Source organism: Taudactylus pleione, unplaced genomic scaffold, assembly GCF_031769625.1.
Source record: "Taudactylus pleione unplaced genomic scaffold, aTauple2 ptg000265l, whole genome shotgun sequence".
NCBI classification, from domain to species: Eukaryota; Metazoa; Chordata; class Amphibia; order Anura; family Myobatrachidae; genus Taudactylus; species Taudactylus pleione.
Window position 1 is genome coordinate 9,609,101 of NW_028284667.1, and position 12,976 is coordinate 9,622,076.

At 38.7% G+C, this 12,976-nt stretch overlaps 1 protein-coding gene across 1 annotated transcript in view; it reads right to left on the reverse strand.

The window, feature by feature from the left end:
- The window catches only part of FRMPD4 (FERM and PDZ domain containing 4), a 487,596-nt gene that overhangs the window by 18,085 nt on the left and 456,535 nt on the right, over nucleotides 1–12,976 (reverse strand). Inside the window, exons 8-13 of the mRNA XM_088481199.1 lie at nucleotides 11,448–11,579; nucleotides 9,931–10,050; nucleotides 9,432–9,568; nucleotides 4,871–4,997; nucleotides 3,282–3,371; nucleotides 2,729–2,911 (exon numbers count right to left, since the gene is read on the reverse strand). Of these exons, the coding sequence (XP_088337325.1) occupies nucleotides 2,729–2,911; nucleotides 3,282–3,371; nucleotides 4,871–4,997; nucleotides 9,432–9,568; nucleotides 9,931–10,050; nucleotides 11,448–11,579 (789 nt within the window). The remainder of the gene's footprint in view (nucleotides 1–2,728; nucleotides 2,912–3,281; nucleotides 3,372–4,870; nucleotides 4,998–9,431; nucleotides 9,569–9,930; nucleotides 10,051–11,447; nucleotides 11,580–12,976) is intronic.

Here is a 12,976-nt window from a genome sequence, read left to right on the forward strand (position 1 = left end):
AAGCTAGATATATTGACGACATTTTAATAATTTGGAAAGGTACGGAAGAGGATTTTATGTCTTTTATGGAGTATCTTAAAGTTAACGATTTTAATTTGTCCTTTACATATAAGTTTAGTAACACAGAGATTGAATATCTGGATTTAATTTTAGGAAGTGATGACCATGGAATTATTAGTCGTAATTTTATTAAAAAAGTGGACACTAACAGTTATGTACACTTCTATAGTGGCCATGTAAAAAGCTGGAAAACCAACATTCCGTTTTCACAGTTCTGCCGTGTACGAAGAAACTGTAGTTCGGACTTGGTATTCAATGAACAACTGGAAGTATATTCGGGAAGATTCCAAGACAGAGAATACCCAGAGGACACTATACAAGCAGCTGTTAATAAAGTGAAAACTCTTGAAAGAAAAGATTTACTCACATACAAAACTCGTGAGCAAAGAAAAAATGAAGTGATTTTTGTAACACAATATAACCATAGAGAGAAATAAATAAAAAGCATTTTTAACAAACATTGGGATATATTGAAAACTGGTGGAGTTTTGAGCAAAGTGCTCCAAGATAGACCAAGAATGGCTTTTAGAAAAGCAAAAAATTTAAAAAATCATCTGGCTCCTAGTAGTCTAAAAGCATTGGAAGAAAAACCTCAACAATGGATACAGAGAAGTAAAGGCTTTTTCAAGTGCAACAGCTGCAATGTATGCAAATTTGCCGATAATAATAATAGTACTATTTGGAATTTTGACAAAACGGTATCTTATAAAATTAAAAGTCTTATGAACTGTATGACAATATGGGTAATATACATGATTGAATGCCCATGTCACCTTAAATATGTTGGTAGAACTAAAAGGAACATTAAACTAAGAATACAAGAGCATGTGAGGGGCATTAAAAACAAAACTGATAACCATTCCATACCGAAACATTTTAGCAAGTATCATAATGCCGATCCAACAGGACTAAAATTTAAAGCAATAGAAAATGTATACCTTAGTGAAAGAGGAGGTGATAGGGAAAAGAAGATATCTCAAAGGGAGATGTTTTGGATTTTTACCCTTAATACCATGGTTCCCCACGGATTAAATGAAATGTACGAAATCACCCCCTTTTTGTGAATTATCTGCACTTTTACCTCCATCTTTCTAGCACGTATTGTTGCTTATTGGGTAATTTCTGACTGGTTGTTTTATTATTTTTCATACTAATATTTTAAGTCACATTATTCTATTTTTTATTCCATCATCTGGGTAATGCTAAAAAGTTTTTTATATATGTATTTTATAGATAATTTATTATATATTATTCAAATATTTGTATATTTATTGATTTATTTTTGATGTTATTCTATTAATGATTGTATTTATTGTAAAAGTTTAGTCTTTAGGGTCAGATAATCTGCTACAGTATCCGTTTAAATATACCCTGTAATCATCTTTACATGTTGCAAGATCTGCACAGAAACTATAGAAAAATGGCCACCGCTTGTGTGAATCTACAACAAAATGGCCAACTTTCCGGAGACGTTTTTTCCTATACATAAGCATAGGGGAACAGGGAGACTTCTAAGTCAATGGTACCGAGACTCCACTGGAGTTACACCAAGCAGAGATCTAGGCTCTGCATATACAGTGGGAAGTCCCGCGATATTCACGAGTGCCGCGCATGCGCAGTAAGATCCAAAATGGCGACCGGACCTCCGAAAACCGGATGTGCCATTTATGGGCAAGAGGGATTAATTAGACAAGGTATATATGTTTGAATACTCTCCACTTGTATTGCAAATATCCTCCTGACGAAGTCCAGCAGCAGAGGCAGTAGGGACAAAACGCGTTGAGGCTGTGGTGACCCCCGCTATCTGGGACTGCTATATCAAACAGATAAGCTTTCAAATCATCTTTAAATTGTAATTGTGGTTTTTTTTGTGTTATATGTGTGTAATTAAAAAACTTTTTAATATACTACACTATGCAAGCATCTTTTTCTCCCCATTTATAATCCTACCTGGAGTGAATTAATTGTGCCACATTATAAAGGGACGTGAGGGTGTTGACCAAGGATACATCAATATATGCCTATTTATTAGGCACACACGGTACGCTTTGTAAATTATTATAAGTGTGCGGCTGATGGTATAAGTTACTACACTATAAAACGCTTGATCTCACCTCTTCTACTTTCATAAATGTTGTGGCTGTATTAACCATCCTAAACCCGGACGGAAGTTCTACACTAAAAAGGAACGTATAATTGCGGACCAGGAACACATCATTATATGCCTGTTTATTCGGCACACACGGTACGCTTTGTAATTTAACATAAGTGTGCATTCAATTATAAAACATACTATACTATAAGGTGCTCGTTCTCACCTCTTGTATTTTCACAAATTTTGGGACCGCACAACAACGATCCTTTTGGAGAACTGAGAGCAGCCACCGTGACAACGGGATTATAGTAGAACACTAACCAATTCATCAAAGGACTGTGATGTTTACAGAATCCATATAGGAACTAGCGCTACTATCAGTACCCTTTGTATACATATATATATATATATATATATGTATATATATATTAAAAATCCTTAAGTAAAGATTACACAAACACTGGTGCGATATCACGGTTTGCACAGAAGAAAATTCACTAACATACTCTCTTGGGAACAAGTCAATTAGTGAACAAAATTGATGTATTTATAAGACTAAATAATTGTACTTACTTTCACATCAAGAACATGAAGCTCTACTCGAACTGTGACATCATCTTCTGTAAACATTTCAATCAGATTGACGTGGCTGAAATCTGCAAGCAGCGCTACTAGGTTGGTTTTTGTGTTGATTACATGGCTGATGCCATATCTTGGGCCAGCTAACAAGGTGACATCTGAATGTTTCTCTCCCTGCTGTAAGTAGAAAGCAATAAAGGGTTACATGTTTCCTAGTTCTCTGCTGGCCAATCTAAGGCAAGATTAAAAATAAATTGCAACATCTGTAGTAAACATTATAAATGCATTTGATGATTAAATGAATATGGATAGGTAAATGCATTTACATTTAAAGCAATGAAGCAACATGTATATTTGATCAGCTGTGAAATTCAATCATTTCCACGTTGACTTCAGGGAGATGTGGGAAATATTGAAGCCTTTACTAGCTTACACAATTAATTTCACATTGATTATTTCTGCAATTCTTTTCTTGCAGTAATACATTATAGACAGCCTACAAATATGAATGTTATTTGTATAAACTACTGCATAAAATAGCACTTACAATCAATTTTGCTTTAAATACACGTCCTCCATATAAGCGCAAGTCACTAAGAAACTTCAGATAGTGCACTTTGGCTTGTAGAGCAGACAGCTGTAAAGATAAATTAAAGAAAATTGTTTTATTATATAAGCAAATGTTAAGTAAGCTTTATGGCATTAATTAAGTTGTGCTTAATGGTATTTAGCATAATCCATCATTTTTATTAATTATTTTAAGAATTCTTAAGGCTTTATTTGTCTTTATTTTAATATTTATTTACAGGTGAACTAGAGGTACCAGCAAGCCCTTAATGCCCCGCATGCTGGTACCTGTGGTTCTCCAAGTACCAGCATGCAGGGGGGGCTTGCTGGGACCTCTAATTCTACTGTTAAAGGCCATGTTTTTACATATATTTTTACACTACACTTTACAGTATCAACCCAGCACCTTCTGCCCAAGGGTGCCGGGGATAGCCCTCTCCAGGCCTGGGGTGCACTGGAGAGGGGAATCCCTTTATTAGAGGGCTGACTAGCAGTCAGGCGTAATGGTTTGGACGGGGGACATGGTGAAAGGGTTCCCTTGGCTGTGGCATTACACCCCCGCTAGAGAGAGTCCGGTGCTGGTTATGGCAAATACATTTTGTCCCCTGTATGTCCAAAACCAAGGCTCACCTAACCCAGTGCTGGTTGTGTTAAATACAGCGGACCCCTACGTCTTTTGTTCCCTGCATCTGGGGCTGGTAATGCTTTTAGGGGGGGGGGGGCTCATGTCATTTTTTTTTATATATCTCTTTCCAAGTTAGTTAAACACAGATACATGCACAAATCTCACTGATCTGTGTCAATTAGACCTGTTTATGCTGAAAACTAAATCATGAAGCAGGTCTATTACTTTGGGGATTTTAGATTCGATTTTGAGTGGGATTTGGTTTTCATTTTGCACATCGGCCTGCAAAATTGAACATCAAATCACTGGTCAAAATCTAATTTTAGTAAATTTGGGATTTTGACAGGGATTTTCAATTTGATTCTATATGAGGTGAGCTAAATCGAAAATCAAATCGAATATAAAATCGAACTTTGATAAAAATACCCCCCATTGTTTGAAGAAAGGATGAATGCTTCACTCACTCTTGGACCCAGAGAAGTGAATCTCATGCATGTATTATACTCAGTTTTTGTATGCTCTGATTCATAAAGGTGGGTACACACCTGAAAGCTTTTAAATGCAGATCGAGTGATCTGCAGATATATCTTTAGATGATGGTCGTTCATACGGACTGAACGGCCGCCATCTATTAGGCAGCCACGGGTCCCGCTGGCAGGGAGGCAAGTCCGGGGCGGGGCCGCCCCCCTCCCCACGGCCGCCGCTGTGTGTGTACGGGCGTACTGCAGACTTCCCGTACATGCTTGCCGATGGTGAGATATGTCTGCAGACATGTGTGTCCATCGGCTGTGCATCACAGCCAATGCGATATGTCTGTGAACGAAGCGTTTCACAGACATATCGTCTGTACACACTGGCCGACGGCCAGCAGATATGTTGGCTGATCAATTGATCGGCCAAGATATCGGTCAGTGTGTACTCAGCATTAGGTGTAAACAATTTACCTTTTTGCCCGGAGGGACCAGGTTTTGATTAGCTTTGACAAGGTGTGACAGTGCTTTCTTTATATTCTTTTCTTTCATGCTTTGTAACACGGCAGTCGGAAGGAAAGTCTCCAATCCCCATTCTTTCCTGCAGGAAGAATAGTAGTCGTATTTATATCTACATTCATTTGCAATTCAGCAGATTCTCCACATGAAGACGTGTCAGCATAATGTTAACTGCTTTACAGCTACTTTCAACCACTATTAGGCACAAAGGTGATTATAAATGGATGAACAATTCACAATAGTCTTTGTTTTACTTTACATTTTCATTAAACATAAATTACAGATTGATCTTAAAGTAATTGTTATATTCACATATTTGTGTTAAAATATTTTTTGTCTCTCAGATTGAAAAAAAATAGTGTGGGCATATTTGGGGTCTATGTATTATGACAAAGGAGGCTATTTAGGGTCTTTCCTCCCTATTTGGAGGAGGTGGCAGTGCTAGTTCTTGCACACACGGTGATTTCTCTGATTGTTACTGAAGACAGGCAAGATTTTAGTATAAGTATATTGTTTATCAATACAACTTAGCCAGAAAACTACCTATAATATCATGTCTGGGTTACAGGCATTAAGGTCTAGAGTTGGAAATTGACAACGGTCTGTAAATGTATTATCAGTGATTATAAAATGATTGCCTAGCAGTATTTTTTACTGTATATTAATAACATGACACCCTACTAACATTAAACTACACACCATGTACTACACCCGATCTTTACAGTATATGTAACCTCATGAGTGCTCCCAATTTCATTATTTGATGCATCTTAATTTCACATATCTGCACGCCTGTACTTGTGTGTTTAGTATGTTAGGGGATATTATATGTGAGATTAAAAGTAATATTAATGTAAACGTATGTTAGTGCTCTCAAAGTTTTCATTTGTTGCAGTTAATAATTTGAACCATATTATTTACTCTTTATTTTGTAATAGATTTTTATGTATAGCTCACACATTGGGGCTGATCCAGAGTTGGGAGCAAAGCCAAAAAAACAAGTACTTTTGCACCTTGGCACAACCATGTTGCACTGCAGGGGGGTAGATTACAAATGTGCAGAGAGATTTAGTTTTGGGATGGGAACGACCTACAGTACGTAGCTCAAATCTAAACTGCAGTGTAAAAATAAAGCTGTCCAGCATTTGTGGGCTACATGTTAAAGCAGCCAGTATGTACTCTATGCATAAAAAATATGGAGCTGAGCGGGTACGGTTTCCTGGAAACCGAATCCGCCCAAACTTACATGAAACGAGGAGATCCGAGCAGCGTCCATCCGAGCAGCGTCTCGGATCTCCTCGGATCTCAGCGCCATTTTCGGGTCTGAAAATGAGGCACAACGTCATCTTCTCAGTGTCAGATTTCCCGTGTTTTGGATACAATATAAGTCCCTCCCGCGGTGATTCAGCGTCATTTGTCATTTGGGAGGGGAAGGAGCTAGGATAGGTTACTTAGGTAGCTTAGCTAACCTAGTGACAGTGATATAATAAATACGCAAAGATCCAGTGCTTCCCCTGTTTAAACAGGTTCACATGTACACCCACTATATCATGAGAGAATAGACAAATAAAGTGCAAATACCAGCACCTAATATAATAGTAAACAAAAAACTTCCCCAAGTCCTTATTATTTGGTAGCCAATCCCAATTGTAAGGGTTTATTACAATAACCTTTATTACAATAACCATACAGTGCTTTTGCGTTAATTCAGGAAGGGGTAACTTGATAAAGATGTCCTCTTCTTATTTCCTATAAGAAATATATCCTCCTCCCATATAAATGGGTATAGAGGGAAAAAAGAGAAAAAGACAGTAGCACAGAGACCTTTAAAACATTTATAGATCTTTAATAATAAAATGCACTCACAAGCCTGGCTGTTAAAATAAGCATGAAATCAATCCTCAATGGCACAACAGGAAACACAAGTCAATAATCCAATAGCCAGGTAATTTCCTAAAAAGAGATCAGTATCCTCTTCCCATGTACATACATGGATCAATAGGATACAGAAAAAACAAAACAAGTAGTCTCTGCAATAGTGCAGAGACCCTTTAGGCACATAACAATCATTTAATACTCAGTTGCACTCACAATTTAAAGACATATAAAAACATGGTATCACTTCCTTAATGGCAAAGCAGGAACATTCGAAGATGACCAGTGTCCTAGTTCAGATGGTATAACAGGATAGCTAGGTAACAGTTCCAGAACCTGTACCCCCCTCACCGAATGTTTCAAATGTCCAGCAAACCTCAGTGAAGTGTTCCATGGAAGCCATGCTTTCGCGTTTCAGACTGCACTGGGTCCTTCGTCAGAAGCATTATTGTAATAACGGAACCCTTACAATTGGGACTAGCTACCAACTAATAAGGACTTGGGGAAGTTTTTTGTTTATTATTATATTAGGTGCTGGTAACTGCCCTTTAGTTGTCTATTCTCTCACTATATAGTGTGTGTACACGTGAACCTGTTTAAACAGGGGAAGCGCTGGATTTTTGCTATTTATTATATCAGTTTCAACTTTAGGTGCATGAGGTGAACGCCTACACGCAAAACCTAGCAGCATTCTCTTTTTTAACCGTGCGCGTCATTTTAAGAAATTTATTGTCAACCTAGTGACAGTGAGAGTCAGGTTTAGTGACACTGTCCTTGTGCCACCTACAGTTAGTGACAGTCCCCCAGGTAATACTGGCCGAGCTAGTTGAGTGGATAGACAGTTAGTAAATCAATGATTTTTTTTTATAGTGCAGGAACATCATAATATAATAATTAATATTGTTAATTTATGTGTGGCTTAAATTCTTATTTTTTATTTGGTGCTGTAACTTCAGGCCGTGATACTGTGTAGGATATGTCAGTCAGTGATGGTCAGTAGGTCAAGGGCCACCGCGCAGTGCGTCGCAGTCGTTGGGCACTTTTTTTGTAAAAAAAAAAAATAGATATTGTTTTGTTGGTGCTAAAAAAAAATCAGACCATGATACTGTGTCTCTGAGATATAACAGTCTGTTTTTATTAAAACAAGGATTGCAACAATATAACAGTCACTAACGGTCAGTAGGTCAAGGGTCATCGCGCAGTGCGTCGCAGTTAGTGGGCATGTGTTTTTTTGTAAAAAGATAAATACATATTGTTTTGCTTGTCATAAAAATATTCAGGTCGTGAACTGTCTGTGAGATATTAACAGTCACTAATGGTCAGTAGGTCAAGGGCCACCGTGCAGTGTACTGCTGTTAGTGGGCACGTTATTTTTTTGTAACAAAATAAAAAAAAATATATTGTTTCGTGAAACTTTGTCTGTCAAACATATATAGCAGTCAGTAACAGTAAGTAGGTCAAGGGCCACCGTGCAGTGTGTTGCAGTCAGTGGTCAAGTTTTTTTTTTTTTTGTAAAAAAAAAAATAGATATTGTTTTGTTTGTGATAAAAAAATTCAGGCCGTGATAAGGTGTCTGTGAGATATAACAGTCACTAACAGTCAGTAGTTCAAGGGCCACCACGCAGTGCGTCACAATTGGTGGTCACGTTTTAGTGAAATAGGATGAGGGGGATATTTGTGTATCTGACGCAGGCGCTAATGAGGATATTGATGATGAAGATTTTTTTGCTACTAACTCAGAAACAGAACCAAGGGCTTGATTCAGAGCCGGACGCTCTTTGAGAGCGCTCGCTCTGAATCAGGGCGTCCCTGTTTTTTTGTAAAGACGGCCTCCTGGCCGCTCACTAAGCTGTGGGTGACCACCCACAGCTTTAGCGAGCGGCCAGGTGATGGTCGCGATGGTCGTGACCATCGCGAACATCGGGGCTTGCGACGAGACCCTTATGGTAGGGGCTCGTTCCCGCAAGCCCCAGTGAGCTTTCGGCTCTAATAGAGCCGGAAGCTCACCCACTGATATCACTCGTGATGTCAGTAGGGCCGCCCATAAAATGGCAGGCGTTCCATCGGGAACGCCTCCGTTTGGCCAGCTACCCCCCTGCCCGCCTCCAAAACGGGGCAAGCTGTCAATCACAATCGACAGCTGCCCCGCTTTGGTGCGAGACACGTAGCGACGGAGCGCCCGTCGCTGGCCGGGTGTCGCGCATGCGCACGCCGGAGCCGGCTCCAGCGTGCACATGCACAGTGGGGGACCATCGACCCGCTTGCGTGCGGGTCTGAATCAGGCCCCATATTCTGCAGCTTTACCGAGATTATTTTAATTATTCACATCATTCCCTGCCCCCGTGGAGCGTATACTCTATATTACCTATCACACACAAACAGACAGTACACTAGTGTTATTTTTTTGTCAGAAGCAAATTAACCTACCATTATGGTGTAGGAGGAAACCGGAGCACCCAGAGGAAACTCATGTAGACATGGGGAGAACTTGCAAGCTCCGCAATGATAGTGCCTTGGTCAGGAGTTGAGCTCCAGGACTCAGGGCTGTGAGGCAGTAATGCTAGTCACTATGCTAACTCTGCTATTACAAAATACAAAGTAGTCCACAGCATAATGAAATAGGATTCCTATATATACTTACTCAATGTATTTCAGAGAGATTTTCTGTGTTTGCTTAGTGGTGACTGTTGCGATGTACATTTGTAATGCTGCTAGTCTCAGTGCAATATCATATTTCAGCTCTGGTCCAAATCTCTCTTGAACAACATCATTGCAACTCTGTAATCAACCAACAGATGGGGCATCAAGCTCACATTCCCACAGTACAGCACCCAATATTGTAAAATGAATGTGCTTACGAGTGATGCAGTTTATTCCATATAAGTCTGATTATATGTTTTAAGCAAACACATCTATCAAATCATAATTTCATATATATCTAGAAACAGTCCAATAAAATGCATTAATTACAGAAAAGTCCAGAATGTTTGGTAAATGAAAAAAAAAAATTAAACATTGTAGATAATTTTTAAATTACTAAATAAAATAAAAAAAACATGATTTTATTACCAGTACCATTTACAAATCTAAATCACAGCTGTTTTGGATCATCTGCTAGTGTACGGAAGATTAGCTCTTACCTGCACATATAAATATTCAAAGGCAACTGGATCCCTGCGGAGTAAATCGATTGGATCCTTTGGAACAAAACTGATTCTAAATAGACATCTCATCATGTGCGAGCTGGGCCTTTGAGTCACCTAGATACAATAACAAATTGAATAGAATTTTTTTCCCAGTAATTAAGCTTTAAATGGTACATTTGATCAATTGTGATTAATTCCTAGATTTCTCTAGTAGGAAGGACTGTTCTGGGTGCCAGTAGTGTAATTATGAACTTTTATTTACAGCTTTAATTACAAGACAAATCTTGCCACCATTCGCTTATACACAATTTTTTAAATTTGGTTAAAATTACCAAAGACTACTGTGGCCATGTATAAAGCCACAGGGATAGTGGTCCAAATGATATGCAAAAAATTTATTGTATTGACAATGTATTAATGTATTTGCCTTCTTTCTAGGGGAACTAGGCAATAATAAACTTTGTCATAATCTAATAAGGAGAGAAATTTACATACACAGCACAGTATTGTGCTTGTAAAATGTTCCGACCAATGAAACAATTCCATGCACGTGTCTTTGGGGTCTATTTACTGAGCAGTGTTAGGAGACAGAGTGAAAAGTGATAAGGTACCAGCCAATCAGCTCCCAACTGTCATCTCACAGGCTGTGTTTGAAAAATGACAGTTGGGAGCTGATTGGCTGGTACCTTATCACTTTTCACTCTGTCTCCTAATACTGCTTACTAAATAGATCCCTTTATCTTTTGGGTACCTTAGACACTTTTTGGAACTTTTATTCATTAACTGTCCAACAGATTTCAAACCTTCCATTTACAAGTCTTGCAGGGGTGTGCCACCAAACCATATTGAAAATCATAATAAAAGAAGGCAAGGACTGTTCTTACAGGAACCATTTCTACACTGGAATTTGGGCATGTACCTAAGTCTGTGCAAGGCAGAGATAGATATGCACAAATACAAAAATATTTTGAGGGACATATTGTTTTCAAAATCATAAAATGCCCCTTATAAATGTCACGGCTTTGTGATTCTTGGGGAGGCGGGGCCTCTAATTGATTTTGGAAAAAAAAACTCTGGAGGTTCTCACACAGTGATAATTTACTAAAAAAAAAGCACCTGAAGCTCTTCCACTATCACACGGCAGGGAAGTGTGTATAATAATTGCCAAATGTTTGGCTTATCAGTAGCATGAAAAGGAAGCACCATTAAAACTTTCCAATTTGCATTATTTTTCAATAGTTAAATCATTTGTAGAACAAAAGTAAAGATGTTAGTTTATCAATAGCATGTGTTTTTATTCCTGCAAAGAACCCTGAAATAATATAAAACATACTCAATGTATAGTTGTCCTTGTTCATAACTCTAAGCAGCAACAGTATTTGCATCAAGACAACATTCATGTAAGTATGATTTATAGAAGTTTAGACATGAACTTATAATTATCTATTAAAAAAAAATAAAAAAATTCAATAACATTCCCTGTCAATAATGGGCAAATAAAATGAATAAACCTGAGTTAGTGTCTCCTGTTCATGTAATAAAAGAAGTTTGGTTCCAGCTCCTTCTGTCCTTTGCTCCAGCATCAAGGAAAAGTGTTCAATGCACTTTATTGAAAGCTTTTCTTGGAGTGTTAATATAACATCCTGTAAGAATATAAAATACTTTAGTTCAAGACAATCAGATACATTGTTTTACCTACTATCAATATCTACAGTTGTGTCCTCATACATCCAGCGTCTACATGCCATACGGCGCGAGACACCTGGCACAACGCAGACGCCCTGAGAGGAGTAGCGCACCATATTTTACCTTAAATTTGGCATATTATACACATCGCCGAATCAGCAAACAGCTGCTCACAGTGTACTAGAGACACCGGGCTGTGACATAAACCGCACAGAAATTGGTTTTACACACATACAAAGTAGCAAATTAAGGACCTTGTCATGAGGAAAAGTGGTGACCGCCCCCGCATTGGAGTCCTTTTTACCCAAATTCAGACTCAGTTGCACACAGGTGTACACAAGTTGCACATGACATTGATCCATGTATCTTGTGGTTTTGTTACTCCAAGTTGTTTGTCTTTTATGCCAATAAGACTCCTATTTTTAGTGGGAACGATGCTCAGCGAAGAAGAGTTGCCTGGGACCTGGCTCGCCGAGAGGGGCTATTTAGTGTGACTAAAGCCACAGTGTAAAAGCACACATCTGTATATCTATCCTTACTAGGGATGTGCAGGCTCGGATAGGTTCGAGTTTGCACGTGGAGTTCGGATTTTTCCCTCCAAAAAAACGGAACTCAGAACGAGGCAAAACGTCATCTTGCATGGACGAACATCATCATTCCTGGACAAAAGACCAGGAATGATGATGTTCGTCCATGTAAGATGACGTTTTGCCTCGTTCTGAGTTCCGTTTTTTTGGAGGGAAAAATCCGAACTCCACGTGCAAACTCGAACCTATCCGAGCCTGCACATCCCTAATCCTTACCATTATATATATCTTCAATCACTTCATTTACTGACATTTGTCATCATATTAAGGTAAATGGGTTCTAGATCTCAACCTATTGTCATTTTCATTTCCTTATCTATTCTAAAATGTTTTTTTTAAATAGTAAATATTAATGTATTTAGTTTATAAATCAACTTGAGAATATTCATAGACACAGTTCTAAATTTTGTTTGATGTTCAGGGAAGTAAAATATATATTTTTTCATTACTACTATTATTACTATTACTACAGGGATAAATACAGGAATAGTAAATCAGTGGGCAGCATCTTTCTCTCTCTCTCTCTCTCTCTCTCTCTCTCTATATATATATACATACTGTCACACGCCGCTCTGGAGACCCCAGAATCAGACCCCGCCCCTTACCTTTGCGGGCGCTGACCCACGCTGTCTTCCGGCTCCCGTGCTGTACTCCTCTCTCAGGGTGGTCTTCTCTGTTCTCCTCTGGAGGGTCCCACTGCTGTGCTGCTTCCTCGCTGGCTCCTGCTGATCGCTGGTCCCCGCTGGTTTCTTCCTAGAAGCGCTGAC